General features: G+C 35.6%; 1 protein-coding gene across 12 annotated transcripts in view; it reads right to left on the bottom strand.

Annotated features, from left to right (window-relative positions):
- ANKS1B (ankyrin repeat and sterile alpha motif domain containing 1B) overlaps nt 1–23,933 on the bottom strand; it is a 1,348,113-nt gene that overhangs the window by 894,331 nt on the left and 429,849 nt on the right. For all 12 annotated transcript variants that reach the window (XM_031941007.1, XM_031941002.1, XM_031941004.1 and 9 more), the window contains one exon: nt 12,100–12,265. In XM_031941007.1, coding sequence (XP_031796867.1) covers nt 12,100–12,265 — 166 coding nt within the window. The remainder of the gene's footprint in view (nt 1–12,099; nt 12,266–23,933) is intronic.

The following is a 23,933-nucleotide window of genomic DNA, read 5'->3' as shown; positions in this document are numbered from 1 at the left end:
TAAATAATAGAAACAGACAATATTTAAGAGGTTATAGAAAGAGAGTAAAATTGACAAGCACTTACTAGGCAATATTATGTGCCAGGTACTACATTAGCACTGGGGATACAAAGAAAAGCACTAGTTCTTGCCTTTAAAAGGCCCAAAATATAATGCAAACAGCAAAGTAAAAAGAAAGAAAAAGAAAAAGATACATACTAGAAAAAAGTAGAGATAATCTCAGAGGAAAAGAACTAGAATAATCAGGAAGAAGACAGAAATTTTAGAAGTAAAGGAAATCAGAAAAGGAATATGGGGAGAGGTATACCATTACATTACCAATGGATATGTGAGCTGGTCCATAATTCTGAAAAATACCTAAAAATCTTAATGCATAGTTTATGCCTTTGACCTAGAGAATGAACTACTAGACTTATATCACAAGGAATTCGAGGACAGAAAGAAAGACCCCATCGACTGCTAGCACATTAATGGCAGAAAGTTTTATAAAAGAAAACAAAACACAAAACAAAGTAGATGACAAAAGACTCGAGAACATATAAATAAATTGTGGTATATTAAGCTAATGTAATATTACCTTGCTGTTTGAAATGTCAAACATCAAAAATTCAGAGAAGCACAAGAAGAAATGTATGAATTCATGCAAAGTGAAGAAAGAGCCAAAAGAGCAATAAACAAAACAAAACAAAAAATAATGTCAGTGAAAATAACATTAAAAAGCATCTGATTAAAGGCATGATCACTTTTGGGGCCAGAGAATGGTTTGTGACTTAAATTTCCCCCCTCAGAGTCAAGGCAGCTAAATGGCACAGTCCATAAGTAGATGGTAAGAAAGTTCACCAGCTCTGTTAGAACTCATCACAGTGCTGGATAATTTTGCTAAACTCTTTCATTTCATTCTAAGGGAATATTCTGCATGGGTGTTACATCAGTGACTTGTATAAACAATAAAGACATTAATAAAGATTTAAAAACAAGTGGAGCTCATTAATGACAACTTCAAGGGATTCAAGTTGAATGCTTTGTCTACAAAATATGAAATAACCAGTTGTGAATAAGCACAACCCTGAAAGAGAGGGAGCTCCTATTTGTACACAAGCTGAATAGAATTGATGCTGTTATTTTTCTTAAAGAGACTAACATGATACCCTGATGTATTAATAGAATAGGATAATAGTAAATTATCCTTATCTTTTATCTATAATAACAAAGCTGGATAATGAATCATGGTATGATGAAGCAGCTTATTATCTCCATTTTTTTTTCTCTATTAATATATCCTCTTTGAAGGCCTTATGGCAAAGATTCTATTTTCCTAAGATCAGGTAATTACTTTTTGCATTATAAAGAACCAGAATGGTTATTCTTTTAAAGACTAAAAAAAAAAGCTTTATATAAGAAACTCTGTACGAGTATTTGGGACAGCCACTCCAGATGGACAATGAGCTATGGGTTAGAACTGGAGGGAAAGTGTAGAATGAATTGCTTTGGGGAAGTTATACAATATTCTTAATGATACTAAATTACTCTCTAGTGCAAAGATTCATCATTTAAATACAACTATTCCCATGGAAAAGTTTAGGATTCAAAATCTGAACATATCACATTCCCTACAAAATCAAAGTTGCAAGGGCCCAAAAGACCCCAGAAATGATGGTCATGAGCATACTCAAGTATGTTTCCTATGAGGTCTTATGCTTAAGAAATGGTAAAAGAGGTATTATCAAAGCAACATGTAGTGAGAAGAGAAGGTATATTCAACACTAGGTAAAAGTTAGGGCTAACAGGGGTAATCTTTGTGACCCCATTGGCCTTCATGAACTAATAAATGAATGAATAAACAGACAGAAAAAAGACATACAAATAGAAAAGACAAACAAATAAATAAATGAACTAGAGTAAAGACTTCCTTGGTTGGGTTTTGGAGTCTCTTGGAAGACCATGAACAAAGATTGCTCATGGGTAAAAATAGTGTGAATGTGTTCTGAATTGTATAGATGGAGTGCTCACATGATAGGGCGAATTGGTGGGACCCGTTTTGACTATCGATGGTTTTCATCTGAAAATGGTCTGATCATATTCTTTGAAGTGGGACCCATTCTGATCAAATAATCACTAATAAAATTAATGTTGTTTTCATGGTATCTGAACATGCAAATTTCATGTATGGTCTAAGTGATCATTTACTAGTACCAGCTAACATTTACTGGTGAACCAATTATGCTTAAGTAGAAGCCTCCATTGTATTCAGAGTCTGATTTGCAAGCTTCCTCAGATTCTATTTTCTACCCATTTCTGACTGCATATCCTGATCATGTTTTCAAGCATTTATTAATGGCAATTCCTTCCATGTCAGATCCCATCCTTACTTACTCCAAAGCTAAATCAGCATTATCATGAACTTCTGAACAACATAGCTTATCGCCAAACATTAAGGACAGTCATTTCTTTTAAATCTCTAATCTTGTAATTACTTTGTAAGATCAGATAAAATATGGTTGACTTGAAAAAACTGTTATGTGGGGGACAAAAAATGGCCAGCTGAACAAGGTGGTGGAAAAGAAAAGAAAAATCTTGATAAAATATCAAAAATAGGTCCAGTCAACATGTATTACAAAAGTTGACTCATCTCTCTTTTCTTATTTCATTCAAGTATGAAATCTCAGCAAAGGTGGATATCAGCAGTTAGTCTCCCTTTCTCCTGAAATATCCTCCAAATCTCTGTTCGTTTCACAAGCCCTCATCTCAGCAAAACATAATCCTTGTCAGGAAGCATAAAAAGATTTGGGCTCACTTGATGTGCTTCATTCTTTATTCATGTGGGGAAAAAATGGAAATTGTTCCCCCCCATCATGCTTATGTATTATTCATCTGCTCCCCCCATCCTGATTATTCATTAAATTTGTATCAGAAGGAAAGTGAGACTTCAAGGCAAATTTAGTCTTTTTGAGAAGTTATGTATGTGATTCCCTTCAGCAGCACACAAGTATCTCACTGAAGACCCTTGTTCATCCATTGTCATTCAACCTGTGACTGGAAGGTGAATAGGTAAAACTCATTTTCATAAATAAGATGTGTGAAATGATAATGATGATGACTAAGAGAATGTAGTTGTTCTATAACCATGCTCACATGTTATATAAGTGAACCTCTCCATATTATTACATGGAACTAATGGGTTTTAGTAAATACATTCTGAATTCTAAAAAAAATGAAAATGTTTCACTAACAATGTAGAGAGACATTGAATTGAAGTCACTGCAGCCACCAGGGACCTGCAATTATTTTGATTACCATGATTACCTGACCCAAATGGGTCCCACCAATTAGCCCTACTTCATTATTATCTCCTGAAAACAAATTGTCCCAGAAATCCTGCTGTAACACAGCAGGATTTTAAATGAAACTTGGATGGTAGCTATTATGGGACTTTGAATCTTACAAAGAAAATACTTTGGGCAGAAAAAAAAAATCATCTGAATATATACTGAAAAATTGGAAATAACATCATAGAATAATGGAATTTGAGAATTGAAACACACTTCAAGGGGCATCTACTTCAATTCATAAATAAAAGGAATTCCCCCTATATCCTACCCCTAAAAGTTGTTATATAGCCTTTCCTTGAAGATTTCTAATGATACACATTATTCCTGTTGTTGTCATTGTTATCCTTATAATATCATCTTCCTGTACTATTATTTCCTTCTCATTCCTCTGTGTCATTTTTATTTTTAAATAGAAAACATGACATGGCAGAAAGAATCTTGAACTTAGGAAGACCTAGGTTCAAATATCTTCTCTCCTCCTCACTGCTATGGCTCAGGCAACTCCATGAGACAATTAGTAATTTAATTACTAATCAACCCATTGCATAATGTGTGGTAAAGTTCTCCACATATAAAATTATATATAATTCACATTTTTTTGGTCATTCTTATCATTTACTCATTCTGCTCATCTAATTCTATTTAAAATTAATTTATTTGAAGCAGTAATTAAATAATTAATTAGGAACAGTAATTAAATAGTCCAAAAGCAAATCTTCATCTTGTTACTTTTCATGGTTAGATTTTGGAGGACTATTGTCCTGTTGCCCTATCATTCTCATCTTTTGCTTGAGTTCAGTCAATAAAGGGTTAGGAACAAGTCCCCATCATTGATGCCTTTATTAATCAATCATTTGGCATTTATTATGTGCCTACTATGTACAAAGAAAGGCAAAAAATACAATCTCCGCTACAAAGAACCTTACAGTGTAATGAAGATAAAATGTAAACAACTATGTATAAATATAAACAATTTTCTAAGATGACCCAGAAGTCATCAATAGATAAAAAGTGTAAGCAGAAAAAAAGAGAAAAAAATAAGATACTAAATTGACTAAGAAAGGTTTCTTGAAGAGAGATAGACTTAGTTTAGACTTGAAGGAAATCAATATCAGTGAGATATACCGCTGGAGCTATGGGAAAAAAAGAGAAGCACACAAAGGCATTCTCGGTAAAAAGGTAAACTGGTTCAATTATTCTGGGAAGCAACTTGGAACTACAGTAAGAAAAAATAAAATTCCCATACCTTTTGCACCACAGATTCTACAAAACCCAAAAAGGTAATGGATACAAAGAAAGACTTCTTATATACCAAAAAAATTTAGCAACATAGCGACAGCAAAGTATTAGGAAAAAGTAGTTATGCACAACTAGGGAGAAGCTCAACAAACTGTAATGCATAATTTTAATGGGCTATTACTGAACTATAAGAAAGGATAAATATGATAAATACTAAGAAGCATGGAAAGATATATATAGATAGATAGATAGATAGATAGATACATGAAATGATACAAAGTAAATAACTAGGTGGGCAGCTAAGTGATGATATAGTGCACAGAGTTCTGAGTCTGAGTCAGGAAAACTCATCTTCCTCAGTTCAAATCTAGCCTCAGACACTTACTACCTAGATGACCCTGGGCAGGTCACTGTTTGTTCATCTGAAAAATGAGCTGGAGAAAAAATGGTAAATCATTCCAAGAAAACTCCAAATAAGATCATGAAGAGTCAGACTGAACCACAAAACAAACCAAGAAAGTGATCAATGACTGCAATGGAAATGGAAACAATCAAGCAATCAAACTAAAATGTTGCAAAATTATAATGACTGTGTTCTCTTCATTTTCTTCTCTTTCTCCTCTCTCCTTTTCTGGGTTTACTCTTATTCTCTTTACCTTCCTGGTAGTCAGGAAAGCAACTCTTTGGATTTGCTGCATTTGTAATGCTTCTCTTTCCTATCAGTGGGCAGGGGAGTATAGTGGTCTCTGGTCCAACTTTTCCTTTTTTCTGGGTAGGCAATAAAGGTCTTCTTGGCTCTTTGACCCTACCTACTGAACACATGACAAGCTCTGCTGGACCTATGATTAATATTGATCCATTGCCTTTTTAGAAAAAGTTGCATGGATTTGAGATCTGGGGAATTATTATCTCTAGAGGGGAGCCATTTTTGATGTGTCATAGAACACAAACATCTTCATGGCTGAGTTTCTGTGTTACACGCTACAGGAAGACTTTTGATGGTTCTACCTCAAATGTATATAGTACTTCTTCTAGGCTACCTTGCCCAAAGAAGGGCTGATGCCCATAGGATTTTAGGATTTAGGATTGTTGGTTCACATTCCAAAAATTAAAGTTCATTAGCCCTATCACTCAACTTTAAAAGCCTGGCAGAAGATTAAAAACAGTTCAAAATAAATGTATTTACTGAGATGATATAATAAAGTAGTCATATAGTAGTCCCTTCAAAAAGCCTTAGCTATACACTTTCAAAAATATAAAATGACAGTGGAAAGAAGGACCACAAATTTAAAGTCCCTTCATGGTGGTAAAAAATTCCAATTTCACTTAAAAAGCATTTATGAAGTGCTTATCATGTCCTAGGTAATGAGAAAAGGAAAAAAAGAAAACAACAAGAATAGGACCGCCAAGGAGCTTGTCTTTTACTGTGGGTGAAAGGCAAACAACATAAACATATTACTAAGTACAAAATGAATCTAAATCATTTTTAGAAGAAACACTAACCAGAAAATTTCTTTTCAAAACATCTTATAGGAGATGGAACTTTTCCTGAACCTCAAGGCAACTAGCATTTCCAGGTGATAGAAGTAAGGAAGGAAAAGTATTCCAAGCATAGGAGAAAAGCTATGCAAAAAAAGAGAAGTGATGGAATAAAAATGGAATAAAATACATAGAGAGTAGCAATTATGTCAGTGTGGCTGGAATTTAGAGAATATGAGGGAAATTAATGTATACTCTTTCTTCCCCAAGAAATATGTAACAAAAATTTATGAGTCTTAAGAGCAAAGGCAGACTTCATACTCCTCTCTTTTTGGGCTAAATGGCAGACCTTTTTATCTGCAGAAGAATCTCCATGAAGACATTATTTAATACTTTTTTTGGTATCAAAATTCTCAAAATAGGATTATGGGCTAACAAATCTGGATCTGAAAGTACCTTAGAAATCACTTAGTCCTAATTCTTCATTTTATAGATGGGGACTTAAGGAGGCTAAGTGACTTTCTTGAAGTCATACAGTGTGTTTCAGAGCAATAATTTACATGAAGGTCCTCAGCATATTGTAATTACAAATGCGACACTTTTTTTGAGTAATTGGATATAACACTCAGTGATTTTTTTTTAATTGGGAGTTATGCTTTAATTAAAATTTAAAGCTCCAAGCTATATTATTTTAGATCGGTATTTTTGAGAACTGTTGGCAAAATGAGATAATATTTTTAAGGTGCTTGAAACAATTTAGTAATACAATTTCTTTGATTGAGCTAAAAGGGAAGTAAGGATATGTTATCTTCCATCTGATGCAGGAATCCCTCATTAACATTCTAATATCCCATTGTCCAGCCTCCTTTGCAACTCTTCCAAGGATGGAGAACTCACCACCTCATGAGACAGTACATTCATTACCTAGTGACTTTTTAAAAGAAATTTCCAATAGTTTCATATTTGAAAGATGTAATATGAAGCCAAGATTTTTACATCCCTGTGATTCTCAATCCTTGGTCTTTTCTTATGCTGCCACCTAATATGATGTAAAATAAAATTATTTCCTTTTCCGCATGATGTCTCTTCACATATCTGAAGATATCAAAATGAAGTAAGCAGAAAAGTAGCATTTGCTACCAATGGTCTCAGGCAAGGCACTGGTCTCTGCCACTCTGAGGCTGCCTGTGGGCAAAGTGATAATAGTAAATAGAGCCTGTGGCTCTGGACCAAGCTGTCAAAGCTTTTATTTTTGACCACCTTCTCCTTGTGTAGGCTTTTTATAATGTATGCATATTAATTTGCTTTCTCCCCTTTACATTTGACCCACCACTTAGTTTTCAACAGAGAGGATAAAGAGCTGGAATTAGAATCAAAAAGACCTGATTTCAAATTACTCTTCCAATGGTCACTAGCAATAGGGCCTGAACAAGTAATAAATCTCTCATGGTCTCAATTTCCTCATCTGTGTAGCTTTACCTCATCATGTATAGCTTTAAATCTATCTTCATTTTAGATCCTGACTGAAACATGCTTCAGCTTTATGGCATCTTCAAGTTCAATAGGCATTCCATTTATGTCCCCATGCAAGTCAGTGATACAATACACTGAGAAATATGAAAACGAAGGCTGGTCCCTGGGGCATTATACTGACATTAAAATTGTAATGACCATTCTTTGGGTTCAGTTCTAAAGCCTTCTAAGTGACCTACCATCCAACCCATAATTCTTTCCCCCTTCAGTTCAGCACTGAAGACATTGTCAAATTCTTGGTTGAAATCTCAATAAATTGTAAGCATTTTCCTGATCTAGTAAAGCTACCAACAAAGAAAATAAGTTGAATATGGTATGACCTGTTTTTCAAGAAGCTATGGTTCATCCTCTTGATCATTTTGATTTCTAAATATTCACTTTTAATGACACAAGTAAGGAATTTTGACAGGAATCAAAGGCAAATTCACTAAGTTACAATTTGTAGTTTTCATTCCCATTCCTTTTTTCCCCCTTAGTTAGAAGATCTGCCTTTCTCTTGATTGTCACATTTCCTTCATCACCCACATTTCTTCAACATCACCAAGAGTAACTGCTATTTACTCTAGTTCTTTTCTCTAAGATGGATTTCATCTGTATCTGGTGACTTGGAATAAATAACAACTAAATACATTATTGTTACCTCCTTTTCACATTGTTTTTGATTAGACAGTTTTTGTTGTATTATTCCCAGCACAGAATTTGCACTTGGCAGAGGAAATGAAAGCATTTTTCTTTATCCATGCATCCATTATCCAATCCATCTTGCTTTGATCCTCTTCTTTACTCCAGGATAGGTTGAAAAAACAACAACTCTTCTTGTTCTCAGCATTCTTTTCTAACCTCCATCCATTCTATACTTGCGTTCCAGCCACTATTTTCATATGATAAAGCCATGATTTTATATTTTTCATTCATTTCTGTTCCATACTTCAGTTTTCTGTATATACTTATCACACACACATATTTATATGTATATTTTATTTTATTCCCTACCAAATACTTTGTATTAGTCTGAAAAAATTTCAGTAAAATTATAGTTTTCTTAGTACTCCTACAGTACAATTAAGTGTTATTAACTCCTTTCTTATTGTCATACTGAAAGGAACCTTGAAACTCTCTAAAACTCCTTGAAGAAGAGATTCTTGGACCCTGTGTCTGTGGAACCCTGCCGAAAAAACAAGAAACAACAGCTTCTAGGTGGGGTTGATTGAGTCCTAAGTGAATTCCAACCCTATAGAATTAAAGAGACTCATTCAATTCTATTCAAATAACAGCCCAAGCTGAAAAACTCTGTAGATAAAAAGAGCCAATTTGGAACAGCTCCTTGGAGAGGACCTGACATGCCATGTTATGCCAAGGAAACCTCTGTCTACTGGAATAATATTCTCTTCCAGTGTTACCCTCTCTTTATCCTCATCTATTTTCCTAATGAGACTTTATGCTTCTCTGTCAGGATTTCTCTACTAGAGACTTGACTTCTCGATCCCTTTAATAAACTTCTTTTATCAATCTAGGTTTTCAGGTCTGTAAATTCCTTTAGAGAGAATCTCTGCGCTGCCAGAAGGGGGCTCCCCAAAACTTCCTACCCTTGTGCAAAATCCCAAGAGACTGTAGAGAAGCCAAACCTCTCCATTTAGTTCCCTGAATCCCCGAATCTGCTACAAGACCTTATCATTTAACTCCCTGGCCACCAGGAACCCTAATCTCATTTTGATTCCCTAAATCTGGACCTCGTCATTTCATTCCCTGACAAAAGAGAACCCCCAAACTTAAACCTCATCATACTTTGGTTCCCTGACCGAACAGAACCCTAAAAACTAGACATAATCCTTTGGCAACCAAACAGAACTTCCCAAAAATCTGGACAAAGTAAAAAAAGCCTTTCTTGTTGCCTTTTCTCTAGGTTGCAGAATTCCCCTGTGGGGATTCCTGTCATCCCTCTCTCTAGACTTGTTGTCTATTCCATAGCTAGTCTCTGACAATTCTCCCTTGCTCAGGGAGCATTTTGTCGCTCTCCTCCAGAGAAGGATGAGCGGCTATAGTATCGGGGACACTCTATCAAGAATCAGTGGAGGAGCTATTGAATCAAGAACAGTAAAGCTTTTTTTTTCCCTAGAAAGTCAAGGACTTTAGTCTTTCTAGTGACTGCTGACTGACTTCCCAATTGGTGACCATTCACAATGTTTTTTCCAGCTCAGGTAAACCACCACCCCACACTTTCTATAAGTAAGGGGACAGCTCAACTCCCTGGGGCCAGAGTCAAGCTGTCGGAGGCCTTGCACCTCAGGAAAGTTTTTGCCCGAGGATATTCATGACACAAAACTCCTTCAGTTTGACAAAAATTAAAGTTTTTATCACATCTTTCTCTCTCTTAGGGACGCCTACAGAGAATGGAAAAGCTATAGAACTGGGAAAGCTTGGGGCTTAGGGCCTATTATATTTGGCTTGAGAAAACCCTCAAAACCTGAAAACTTGGAACACTGATTAGATTAACTGAATTGGGATTCAATCTCTCTCTACCCATCAGAAGTCTTAGCATCCCAGTAGAAGTGTCTCCTCCAAAGCCGAAATCCCTCCCAGCCTAAGGAGAAACCTGGCTACTCTGGGGATGCCCTGATTCTTTCAGGGGTCCAATTGTGAGCCTTCCATGTTTCTCCCACTCTGCTGTTACTAACAGCCGTTGTTGTTTTAACTCTCTCTCACCTGAAGAAAAACCTGAGACTCCCAGCTCTTTTCTTCTCCTAAGGGTAACTTCTGCCTCTTGGGAAATACACTCAGGGCAGAGGTGCCTTTTTAATGCAAATCCTTCCCAGTCTTAGGCTGGGAACCCCAGAGGTTCGTGCTGTAGGTGTCAAGGAAACTGTCTGAGGAGACTCCCCAGTCCCTGTCCTGAATTCAAGTAGGAAGAGCACTGGAAGAACTGTCTTTCCACCAGGACAGTTAACACCTGGTACAGGGATCTAGCTGCCCTCCTCCCCCAGTTTCCTGCCCTCTGGCAGGAATTTGGGATTTGGTCAGGTCTCCCTAGTTCCACCAGGACAGCCCAAACAGCTGGGCTCTCAGCTGGGTAAGATGGATGGAACTTCTACTTTGCTCTCACTCTGAGCAAGAGCAAGAGACTAGGTCTAGTTTCTTACACTCTTTTCCCACAAAGAGTGGGGATGGGACTGGGGAGCGGTTGGGGGGGGGGAAGGGGGGAGAGTTGATTCAGGATCTCTGCCTAAGTCAGCTTGGTGATTTTATGGTGAAATTAAGGAGCCAACTCTCTCTCTTCTCAAACCCCTCAAAGGATTTTTTTAAAAGCACAAACTTTTAGATGGACAGTTAAAAGAGATTTGGAAAAGCTTAACAGCATTCTTATCTTGATCTACAGTCCTGACAAGCAGGGACACTTTTATCCCCCAGACCCTGCCTCACAACAAAGAACAGTGACTATTTTTAATTGAATAGACTCTCTTAATTGAAGAGGTCCTAAATTAACCCTGGGATATAGCCATTAACCCCCGGGTTTCAGAGTATTTTTTTTTTTTAAAGCCAATGGACATCAGTGGCTTAGCAAACCTAATCAAGACCTCCTACCTGGCCTGACTCTCTGGATGTGTCACACCTTTATGACCCTGCACCCTGACCCCACCCTAGGAGAAATTAGCTTTCCTGGAAATCCAGAGTGAAAGGGCTAAACTCTAGGCTTCTTAACACTTTTACTACAGACAAGAACTTTTTGCTCCTAGCATTTTCTCTTCCTATGCCAAATGATGATCTAGTTGATCTAGATCTAGATGATCTAGTTGAAATTTGAAGGAAGTTCACTTATAAGAGCCCAAACTCACTCTTATGTCTGTTTATTGCAAGGTCTTTTCTTTCCAAGGTATTATTATGTAGCACTAGGACCAATGGGTCAAATAAAGCCCAGAGTCTTTCTTCTGAAGTAAAGCTAACATTCAATACATTTAAGTTTACATGAACTGCTTTCAACTACAAAACTGTGATGCTATCTAAGTTATTATGATGCCTTCCTATCTGCCCTGAACACACTGAGGGGGCCATCTCCAGGACTATACCTTGCCACTGGAGCAAGATAGCTCACTTAAATACAATTTACTTGCAAATCATGACTTCACCTTTCTTGTCATGGCCCTTTTTGAAAACAAAAGACAAACAATAATCTGTAAGTAATAATAGCTGACCCATTCCTTCCTTCTTTCCTTTTCCTTCCTTCTCTTCCTCATTTCTTCCCTTCCTTCCTCCCTCCCTTCCTTTCTTTCCTTCCTTTTTTCCTTCCTTTCCTTTCTTCTTTTTTTTGTCCTTCCTCTCTCTTTCCCTCCCTCCCTTCCTTTCTTCCCTTCCTTCCTTTCCTTTTTTCTTTTTTGTCCTTTCTCTCTCTTTCTCTCCCTCCCTCTTGACATTATCTTCCTGATGTCATGGTTCTCTTCAAGAAGGAAATACAAACAACACATACTGAAATGATTCAGTTCATACTTTTATGTTTGGGTGAGAACAGTTGCAAAGATCCTATTACCTGTTCTTGAGGAAGGTGTCCTTGCTATTTCTAAGGAACAAGGCTTCTTTGTGACGGCTGTGTCTGTGAAGTCACCGAGGCCATTTTCATTTTCAGCAGAAAATGGATCGAGGGAAGCAGATGGCACCATTTCCAGTGTATAATTCCTCTTCTTTGGATAGGACTCCTGAAATAAAGAAGATGTAACTCCATGATCAAAATACTCAGTATCATTTGAAATGCTGAACATCTGAAAAGATAGTCAGCTGTGTGACTTCTTTCAAAACTGCAGGCAGGACAACTGAAACATCATCTGAATGAAGAAGACAATATTGAGTCTCAATATTATTTAACAATTACAAACCAGATCACTATCATTTAACTTACATTCCAGTTAGTGATGAAAGCTATCCCAAACTCAGAAAGGTCTGGGTTTAAGTCCCTTTGGAAATATACTGAATTTTAAATGCATAAAAAACATAGGATTATGAAGGTAACTAATTGTACTGAAATAGGTTTCAAAACTAAATTTTTATGTTTTCAAATTCACAGACTCCAGGGCAAAGAATCTCTGCTCTAAAGTGGTCAATTGCAAAGACCATTCTATTCTACATTGGTACATTGGTCAGTCCTAATCCTTCATGATATATTGCTTGTATTTGATACTATTAACTTTTCTCTCCTTCTGAATACTTCCTTCTCCATGGGTTTTTACAACACTACTATTTCCTGCTTCCCCCTTATCTATATGACCCCTTTTCATTTTCTTTTGTTGGCTCATTCATATCATGGTTCCTGAATTGGGAGCATTTTCCCCAAACAATGCATACCTGTTGATCCAGCAGTGGGTTTGTATCCCAAAAAGATCATAAAAGAGGGAAAAGGGCCCACATGTACAAAAATGTTTGTAACAGGGTTTTTTTGTGTTTGTTTGTTTTTTTGTGGTGACTAAGAATTAGAAAATGAGTGGCTGCCTATCAATTGGGGAATGGCTGAATATGGTATATGAAAGTAATGGAATGATACGGTGATTTCAGAAAATCCTAGAAAGATTTACATAAATAGATGCTAAGTGAAGCAAGAAGAACCAGGAAAACATCATGCACAGCAACAAGAAGATTGTGTGATATTCAGCTATAAAAGGCTTAGCTGTTCTCAGCAATTGTGTGATCTAAGGTAATTCCAATCAACTTTGGATAAAAAGCACCATCCACATTTAGAAAGAGAACTATGGAGACTGCAGATTACAATATATTATTTCCCCCCTTTTTTTTCCTTTTGTTTTAGTTTTTCTATTTGTTCCGATTTTATTCTTCCAATGACTCATATGGAAATTATATAAAAAGTGAATGCACATGTGAAATCAAAAATATAAAATAAAATAACTGTAGACAATTTAAAAAATTGCCTGGATGACTTGTCCATAATCACAAAGCCTGAAAATACTTCATAAATGCAGAACTTTTTGATTCTTAGGCTAGCTTTCTACCTATTAGGATATGTGTATGATGAAAATTCATTATAATAATATCTTTTGGGCAATCCCAAGATCATTCATCAGATATTTATTTATTTCCACTAGAAGCTACTTGATGAGACAGGAAAGTAGAGCTAGTTTTGAAAACTATTTCCAATAACAGAGATTGACAAAATAAGAGACAAACTAAGGAAAGCCATCAGAATAGAAAGGGCAATGTTGTCCATGTCAGATAAGAAATGGTTGTAGTTACTTAATATTTAACATACAAAAGAGAAGACCTTGGGAAACTGATAGTTATATTCACATATTTGAATTATTGTCATTAGGAAGAACAATCCAATATATTTCACTTATCTCCAGGGTGTAAGCCACATGTTCAAAAGATTTTAGTTAAATTTTAACCAATATTTTCTGCCAATCAGAACTGGGCTCCCTGTCTCATGATGTAGTAAAATCCCTAATTTCCAGAAATAATCAGGCTGAACATGGATGAAAATCATGACTATTGTAGAAATGGTTCTTATAATAGTAGAGAAATGACTCCCAAAGTCCTATCCAACTTGAAAAAAAAAAAAAGTGATTCTATGTTTTTTAAAAAGAGTTTAGATCAGTCTCCCTTTATTCAAAAAAGCAAATAAGTGAGAACATCCACTGATGACTAAAATTATTTTTAAATCTTGCTCCCATGGTAAATTATAGAATCACATAAATTGAGAGCTGGTAGGGCCCATAGTCACCATCAAGTCAAATCCCTAAAACAAAAAAAAACTCCAACATAATATAGTCAATAAATAAATGTCCAATTTCTGCTTGAAGACCTTGAAGAAGAGGAGGCAGAGCCAAGAAGGCAGAGTAAAGGAGGGACTCACCTGAGCTCTCCCCAAACCCCTCCAAATATCTTTTAAATAATGATTCTAAACAAAAATTCTAGAACAGCAGACCCCCCCCCCAATGGGATAAAACAATTTTCCAAGCCAAGATGACCTAGAAGATCAGAAGAAAAGGCCTGTCACCCCTGGGTGAGTGAATTATACCAGCACAGCTCTCTCTCTCTCGAAAATCAGGAGTAGACCTTGGGAATTACTAAATCAGCAGCAGCAGCCATAACTTCTGGAGTTCTCAGTCCATAGATTATACAGAGTCAAACAATTGGTCAGCAGGAGAATATGAGTCTCTTTGCTAATAATAGGGCAGATTCTGTTGCTTTTCCCATATTTGGATCTAGGTCACAGACCTGGGTAGCAGTCCCAGGGAGAAGAAGAAGAGCACTTGCACACCACAGCTTGCAGTCACAGTGGAGCAGGGAACCTCCTCACAGAAAGTGTCTATGGTGACAAGGAAGATGAAAACACACTCAAAAGAAGAAAAAAAAAGTGAAAATTCTTACATCTAAAGTCTTCAAGAAAAATATAAACTTGTCTCATAAAATTTTATGGAAGAGCTCAAAAAGGATTTTGAAAATTAAGTAAGGGAGAAAGATAGAAAAATGGGAAAACAATGAGAGTCATGCAAGAAAATCATGAAAAACAAGTCAATAGCTTAGTAAAGGAGACATACTCAAAAAACACTGAAGAAAATAACACCTTAATAAAACAGACTTGGCCACGTGGTAAAGGAGATACTCACTGAAGAAAATAATTCTTTAAGAACCAGAATTGAGAAAAATGAAAACTAATGACTTCATGAAAAATCAAGAAACAATAAAATTAAATTAAAAGAATGGAAAAATAGAAGACAATGTGAAATATCTCATTGGAAAAACAACTGACCTGGAAAATAGATCCAAAATAGATAATTTTAAAATTACTGGACTACCTGAAAGCTATGATCAAAAAAAGAACCTAGATTTCTTTTTTCTTTTTTTAATTAAAGCTTTTTATTTATAAAACAGAGGCATGAATACTTGATAAAAAAGGAAGAAAAAAAAGAAACTGGGAAAGAAAACAAAATGCAAGCAAACAATAACAGAAAGAGTGAGAATGCTATGTTGGGGCCACACTCAGTTCCTCTCTTCATCACTGAGCAATTGGAATTGGTTTGAATCAGCCTAGATATCATCTTTCAAGAAATTAGTAAAGAAAAAATGTTCCAGTATTCAATGAAAACCATTTGGTATTGGCTAAGATATAATTGATCAGTAGAATAGGTTAGGTTCACAAGACACAATAGTCAATGACTACAATAATCTAGAATTTGATAAACCTAAAGATCCCAGTTTCTGGGGTAAGAACTCAGTATTTGACAAAAATTGGTGGAAAAACTGAAAATTAGTATGGCAGAAATTGGACATTGATCCACATTTAATATCCTATATCAAGATAAAGTCAAAATGGGTTCATGATTTAAACATAAAAATTAATACTATAAGCAAATTAGAAGAACAAAAGATAGTCTACCTCTCATTTCTGTGGAGAAGGAAGGAATTTGTTGCCAAAGAAGAACTAGAGTACATTGTGGAATGAAAAATGGATAATTTTGATTATAATAAGTTAAAAAGATTTTGTACAAAAAAAATCAATGCAGAGAAGATTAGAAAAGAAATAGTAAACTGGAAAAAACTTACATCCAAGGGCTCTGATAAAGGCCTCATTTCTAAAATATATAGAGAACTGACTCAAATGTATAAGAATACGAGCCATTTTCCAATTGATAAATGGTTAAAGGATATGAACAAGCAATTTTCAGAAGAAGAAATTAAAACCATTTCCAAACATATGAAAAGATGCCCTAAATCACTATTGATCAGAGAAATACAAATTAAGATAACTCTAAGATCCCACTACACACCTCTCAGATTGGCTAAAATGACAGGAGAAGATAATAGGTATTGGAGGGAATGTGGGAAAATTGGAATACTACTACATTGTTGATGGAGTTATGAATTGATCCAAGCAATCTGGAGACCAATATGGAGAGCAATAAGGGCTGTCAAACTGTGTATATCCTTTGATCTAGCAGTGTCTTTATTGGACCTGTATCTCAAAGAGATCACAAAAAAGGGAAAAGAACCTACATGTACAAAAAAATTTGTAGCAGCTCTTTTTGTAATAGCAAAGAACTGGAAGTTAATTAAAAGTGAAGGAATGATATTTTTAAAAATAAAATTAAAGATTGGGAAATGAATGTTCTGGGAGAAAAAAAAAAGTAGAATGAGGTAAATTATCTCAAAAGGCAAGAAAAAACTTTTTCAGTGGTGGTTAGAGAGTAGTTAAGGGACAGCAAGTGAACCTTACTCTCATCAGAATTGGCTCAAAAAGGGAACAACATTTAGACTTATTGCTATAGAAATTTATCTTACCTCAATAGAAAGTAGGAGGGAAGGGGATGGGGGAGATATAATGGAGGTCAGGTTGAAGGAGGAGGGAGTCAGAAGCAAAACACTTGAGAAGGAACAAGATGAAAAGTGAGAGAGAATAGAATAAATGGGGATGGGGAATACAGTTAGAACAGCAATTATGAAAAAAAAAATGGAAACAAGTTTTCTGATAAAGGTCTCATATCTTAAACATAGAGAACTAAATGAAATTTTATAAAAATAAGAGCCATTCTCCAATTAATAAATGATCAAAAGATAAAAAAGTATAAAGTGTTCAGCTGAAGTAATCAAAGCTCTCCATAGCCATATGAAAAAATGCTCTAACTCACTATTGATTAGAGGAAGGCAAATTAAAACAATTCTCAAATACTGCATCATACATACTTGATTGACTAATAGAACAGAAAAGGAAAATGAAAAATGGTAGAAGAGATGTGGACAAAATGAAACAATGATGAATTGATGGTGGAGTTGTAAATTGATTTAACCATTCTGGAGAGCAGTTTGGAACTATAGCCAAAGGGCTATAAAACTCTTTGACCTCAAAATACCTCTACTAGGTCTTTATCCCAAAAGATATTTAAAAAATAAAAAAGGAAAAGGACTTATATGTACAAAAATATTTATAGTAACTTTTCTAGGGGCAAAGAATTGGAAATTAAGGGCATGTCCATCAATTAGGGAGTGGCTGAACAAACCATAGTATATGATTTTGATGGAATACTAGTATGCTAGAAGAAATTTTAAGCAAGGTGCTCTGAGAAAAACTTGGAAAGACTTTCATGAGCTGATACAAAGTGAAAGGTACTGTCTACAAAGTCACAGCAATATTGTAAGGTGATCAGCTGTGAATGACTTAGCTATTTTCAGCAATACAAAAATATAAAACAACTCTGAAGAACTTAATGATGAAAAATCCTATCCTTACTCAGAAAAAGAACTGATGGTGTCTGAATATAGATTGAAGCATACTTTTTTTACCTTATTTTTTCTTGAGGGTTTTGTTTTGTTTTTGTCTGTTTTCTTTCACAAAATAACTACTATGGAAATATTTTGCACGACTACTCATGTATAACCTATCTTGAATTTCTTGCTTTCTCAAAGTGGGGTGGGGAAGGAAGGGAGAGAATCTGGGATTCAAAGTTTTAAAAACAAATGTTGAAGTTTGTTTTTTACAAGTAACTGGGGGAAAATAAAATACTAAAAAAAAATTGTTGTTTTTTTTTTTTTAATGACCTTGAAGAAGTAAGAAATCTTAGCCTCTCAAAAAGTATTTCAATTGATATTTTAGGATTAAAAAGTTATTCCTGATAACAATTCTAAATTGATTTCTTTGCAACTTCTTAAAACTATTCCTGTCTCTTTCCTCTGGGGCTAACCAGAATATATCTGAATCATCTTCCAATACAACAATCTTTTCAAATACTTAAGGACCACTACCACACTCTCCTGTCTTCCATAGGTCAAATATATCCACTTCCTTCAACAAATCTTTAAAAATCATAGATTCAAGGCTCTTCACTATCCTGGTTGCCTATATTTATTCTTAATTTGTGATGCTCCATATTAAATACAGTATTCCACATGAGGACTAACTAGAGCAGAGTACAAGGGGACCAGCACTTCCTTTTCCTAAAAGCTACACCGTCTTTAACTATATAACCCAATACCACATTAGCTGCTATACATGACTCTTATGATGCATACTGACAGTGCTCTCTACAAAAACTGAAACTATCGGCTACTAAAGCCCCAAGATTATTTTCAGAACTGCCATTCATCCATGCTTCATTACTTATGAAGAGTTTTTTTTGTACCTGAGGCTTACGGAATCTCATCATATTAGATTCATCTCATTGCTTTAGCCTTTATGTCAAGTAATTCTTCCAGATTTTCCAGAGAATATTCTTGCTGGATAAAAGAGATGAGCTTGAGGCTCTTAGAAGACTTGACCAAGACTAGAATCCTGTGATTCCTTGCCAACTTTAAAGCATCATTCTAACAACCAGCATTTTTTTTTAAATACAGGAATGTATTCCTTGAGCAGAAAGCTGAAGACTTAAAATATCTTCTAAATTATAGCAATAATCAAAAAGCAAAGCCCTTGGAAGGACAACATTTAGTATTATTAGGGAGGGGAAAAAAAAAAAACCAGTTTACTTTTCAGAAGCTTCTGAAAAGCCTTGAGTTAATTAAGAAATATTTACCACATTAGCTCACTTTTCTGAAATGTAATCCTCTGGAAAAGTAAAGCATCTCGGTGCAAGAGGTTAGTATTAATGTGGTTTAATTACCACCTAGAGAAACGACAAGTTCATAGCAATGAGCATGTATAAATAGATCTAATAAAGGAGGCTTGGGTTCAAGCACTGTTTGTTAATTAGAACATAATGCTTTTCTGACAGCATGAAAGAGCTTCCTTTATTTTTCTAGTCTCCTTCTTGATTTTCTTGAGCAAAGAGAGTGGATGAAAAGGTTCAGTTGAGGAAGAAGCTAAGTGGAAAAAGAAAGGTGAAAATAAGGTAAATTTTCCCTGTAATGAGACATTTAAATAAGAAATGGGGAGAATTCATGTGCTATAAGGTTGGAGTTTCATGTTTTTACCTAATATCTGAACATTTCTGATTCCATTTGGAACCTCTATGACCACAGTCAGCATGACTAAAATATCAGAAGGAACAGTTCATGAGAGAGATGATAGTAGATAAAGCTTAGATGCTAGACTCAGAAGACCTGAGTTCAAAGCCTACCTTTGATGTTTACCTCCTGTGTGACTTTAAGCACTTAAGCAATTTGGGACTCAGTTTTCCTTTTCTGTAAAAATAAGAGATTGGTCTAGCTTTAAAGCTCCTTCTAAATCTAAACCTAAGATGCTATGACCTTGGGAAAATATAAATCAAATCACAAGGCAACAAAACAGAAAGGTTTATTATACATTATAAAATTTAATTAATCCACAAGCTCTTATTAGATACCAGCTTTGTATGTTGTCACACTCATTTTTGTTACATGGGTTGGGTTGAGGTTGAGAGGTTTTCAAAGTTGATGTAGATCTCCCCCTCGCTACCTTCTGCATTTTGAGTGTTTGAACTAAAGAGACTTAAATAATTTCATGCAGCAGATTTTAGATCCTAACTTAACCAATATGTATTCAGCATGCAGTCATTTATAAAATATTCACAATTCGACAAAAAGGCAAGGAGTATCTGCTAGGTTCATGGCAATGAGCTAGATGTTCTTATGGATAATGAGCACTAAATATAGTCTCTGTCCTCAACAAGCTTACAATCTAGTGAGGGAGAGACTAGCTATGTCCACAAATACTGAAGAAACCATACGAGAACAAAATAATAGTATAAAACACCAGGATGAATGGTAGGGTGTGTAGATTGGCTTTGCACATCTCCAAATCACCCAAGTGAGAGGAGTCTACTCACATGGGAGGAGAAATTAGAATGTTTACTTTCAAAAATAGATCCCTGCCATCTCTCAACTTGGTACCTTCATCTGAAGTTTTTAAAACATTTTATAATTCAGCACTTATTGATACAGCCAACAAGTGTTGCTTATGCATATGCACATAAAAGCCCACCCATACCCACCCTGGAGGTCTTTAAGTAAAGTAAGGAATACTATAGCTGAAATTCTTTGGAAGATATGAAAAGAACTAGAACAGTTAATCAGGTCCACTGCTGAGATTCTAAAATTCTGTGAATCTCATTGTATAAGGGCCATCTCACCCTATTTCTACCTTAGGAAAAAAAAATCTCCACAAGATAATTGACAAACTGCTTTGAAACCTGTGGTAAAGACCACTAGATAAAGGGAATCCACTATCTGCAGAAGTACCTTCTTCTACTTTATGATAGTTTTGATTTATAGGAAGTGTTTCCTTATAGCACTCTTAAGTCTGTCTCTCCAACTTTCACCCATTGCTCTTACAAGCAATAAGTTCTAGTGCCAGCTCATTCACAAGCCATAAGACATTTCTCTGAATTTCATTTCTTAGCAGCAAATGAAGGCAGATGGGAAGGACAAATTTTTTCTAGATTTGCCCTCTGGAGATCAGGCAAAGTAAGTACAAATCCTCTTTAAATATTTTAAGTCATCCATCATATGCCTCTGAGATTTTCTCTTATCAGAAGTAAAAATTTGCCATTTTTACAATTTGTCCTCACATGGAATGATAGTGAGTCCATTCACCATCTTGCCTATTCTTCTCTGGATGCTTTCCTGCTTAACAAGGTCCTTCCTATAAATATTGTGGCCAAAATTGATCATAAGACTCCAGATGAGGTTTGAATAAGGTGACATGTAGAGGGATTATCCATATGTTATTTTTAAAAATTACTTCTCTGCCAAGAGAGTCTAAGATCACATTAGATTTATAGGCTGCCATTAAATAATTGGACAGCAATGAAGAGAGCCTTAAAGAATGAATGTGCTTTAAAGAGTCAGAGAAGAGAAAAAAAAAAAAAAGATAATCCAGTTCAGGTAGTGGGAGAGGAGATAATAAAAGAGGAGAAGAGAAGCAAAGCCAACGAAAATAGAAAATAAAGTACAGGATCAGTGAGAGTAACAGTCAGATTACCAGAAATAGTTTTTGTTGATGAATTGATAGAAAAATGTTGGATAAATTAATTGACAAAGTAGGAAAGATGTGTCAATATGAAAACAAAGAACTTTTAATTGTAGGAAAATAGTAACATGCATAGATCTAGAAGATGTCAAGTCCTGTACAGATAACTCTACTAATGCTTGGAATTGAACCAATACATTTATTAAGTGGCTATTATGTGACAGGTACTGTGCTAATTGCTGAGAATATAAATAAGAACATGAAATCTAAATATATATATATATATTAAAATATATGTAGGATAAATGATTAATAAATAACACAGGGAAGACAACGGAATGAAGAGGGGTTAGGAAAGGTTTCGTTTAGAAGCTGGGATTTTAATTGGTACTTAAAGAAAGCGAGGGGAGGTCAATAGTATGAGAGGATAAAGGAGAACATTGCAAGCATTGGAGACAGCCAGAGAAAATGTCTGGAACTGAGAGATGGAGTCTAGTTTGTACAACAATCGAGGAGGCTGGTGTCCCTGGACTGAAGAGTACATGTCAAGAATAAATGTAGGAAGATTGAAAAGGTAGATGGATGCTTGGTTGTGAAGAATTTAGGGAACAAAACAGCATTTTGTATTTGCTCCTAGAGACAATAGGGGACTGCTGTAGTACATTAAGTAGGTGTTAACAGAATTGGACTTGCATTTTAGGAAAATCAATTTAATGTAGTGGCTGAATGGGGGATGGATTGAAGAGAAACTTAAAGCGAGTTTATTATTGCATTATTGCATGAAGTGATGAGGTTTTGGACTAAAGTAGTGGTAGTGCCAGAAGAAAAAGAGGGGCACATACAACAGATCTTGCAAGGGTGAAAGTGACAGACTTTGGTAACAGATTGGATTTGGGGGATGAGAGATAGTGAGGATCCCAGGATGGCTTCCAGGTTGTGAGTCTGGGGGACTTGGTGGATGGTGCTGCTTTCCACAGGAACAGAGAAAGTAAAAGGAAGAGAGAATGACTATTCTAGACTTTGCTTATAAATGGAAATCATTACATATTAATGCCATGATTTTTAAAAAATCATTACCAAAAATTATAATTAAATTGCATTTAGTTTTGCTTTGGTCTCTATCTTCAGTCCTGTAGATGATGGAAATAGCAATTGTTTTGGTCTAGACCAAAAGCCCCGAGGGTCTCCCACTCCCAGAATGATTTTTTAACGAGGTAAAAAAAAGCCATTTTTTACCTCAATTCTTACCTACCTAGTCTTAATCAGTGAATGAGCATTGCCTTAGTCAAACTGAAACCTGATAAAGACCTTAGCTTAAAAAGGCCAAGGTCTCCTGCTGCCTCCAGCATCATCTCCAAGCATTCTGATCTGTATCTTGGCACTGGACCTAGATGGCTCTGAAGGAGAAAGTGAGGCTGGTGACTTGGCACAGCTCTTTCTCATTTGAAGCTAATTCACTTACAGGTCATGGTATCACCTCCCTGATGTTATAGTCCTCTTCAAGAATAAAGGACAAGCAAGTGCTACATAGTGAGCACTTAATACTAAGCTTGTTAACTGACAGATTGGAAACATGAAATCTCTGAAGTGGAAAAACCCAAAAGGTGATCTAGTTTAAGCTAAAGCATGCAAAAATGCTACAGTAACCACTGTAGAGTTCCAAACTCTGCTGAAATACTTCTAGCAACAAGAGCTCACTAAATGATACAATAGTCAACCCATTTAGGGGCATCTTACATTGTCAGGAGGGTTTTCCTCCCTTTAAGCTAACATCTATACCCCGAAAAGTCCTTTTGCTTTTCCTTCTTTTGCTTTCTAGGACCAAGTGGAGGAAATTAAATTTTTCCTCTGCCCCTCAAATTCTAATATCTCAATCTTCTCTTCTTCAGATTAAATATACAATTTTCTTACCACTTTTTCATGTGTTATCCTTATTTTATTTGTTTTCCTGGGTTGTCTTCGCCAAAGATTCATGAACAAATAACTGGTCTTATAGAGAGGAGGCAATTTATTTCTGAAATCATATTCAAAACCTGTCTAGCATGACAAACACCTGCCAATACCTATGCTCTGAAAACTCAGGGTGACCTCAATACTATGATGAGGTATCAGAGTTAGATTTAATGGAAACCACTATAAAATGAGAGAAGACATTAATGACTTCAAGAACTCATCAAATTTGGATGGGGAAAAAGTGCAACTCTGTTGTCAACAAGCCCTCTTTGAATTGTAATATTCCTCTTGATTATGAACATAGTCAATAAAAAATTATTCTGAGAAGAGGCCCATGATTTCTAGCACATACCAAATAGTCTGTGACTCAAAAAAGTTAAGAACTCCCAGACAAAAAATGTTCAAGTTCCCTTCTAATTTTAAATCCCCTGGTTGCTTTTCAATCTCCTTATTATTACCTTAATGGTTCTACCAGTTGCCCTGTGCTGCAAGCTAGTAATCTCCCTATTATTTTTACATCTTCTGCA

This window comes from Sarcophilus harrisii, chromosome 5 (assembly GCF_902635505.1).
Source record: "Sarcophilus harrisii chromosome 5, mSarHar1.11, whole genome shotgun sequence".
NCBI classification, from domain to species: domain Eukaryota; kingdom Metazoa; phylum Chordata; class Mammalia; order Dasyuromorphia; family Dasyuridae; genus Sarcophilus; species Sarcophilus harrisii.
The sequence above is the reverse complement of the archived record's forward strand: the minus strand, read 5'-3'. Positions and strand labels throughout refer to the sequence as shown.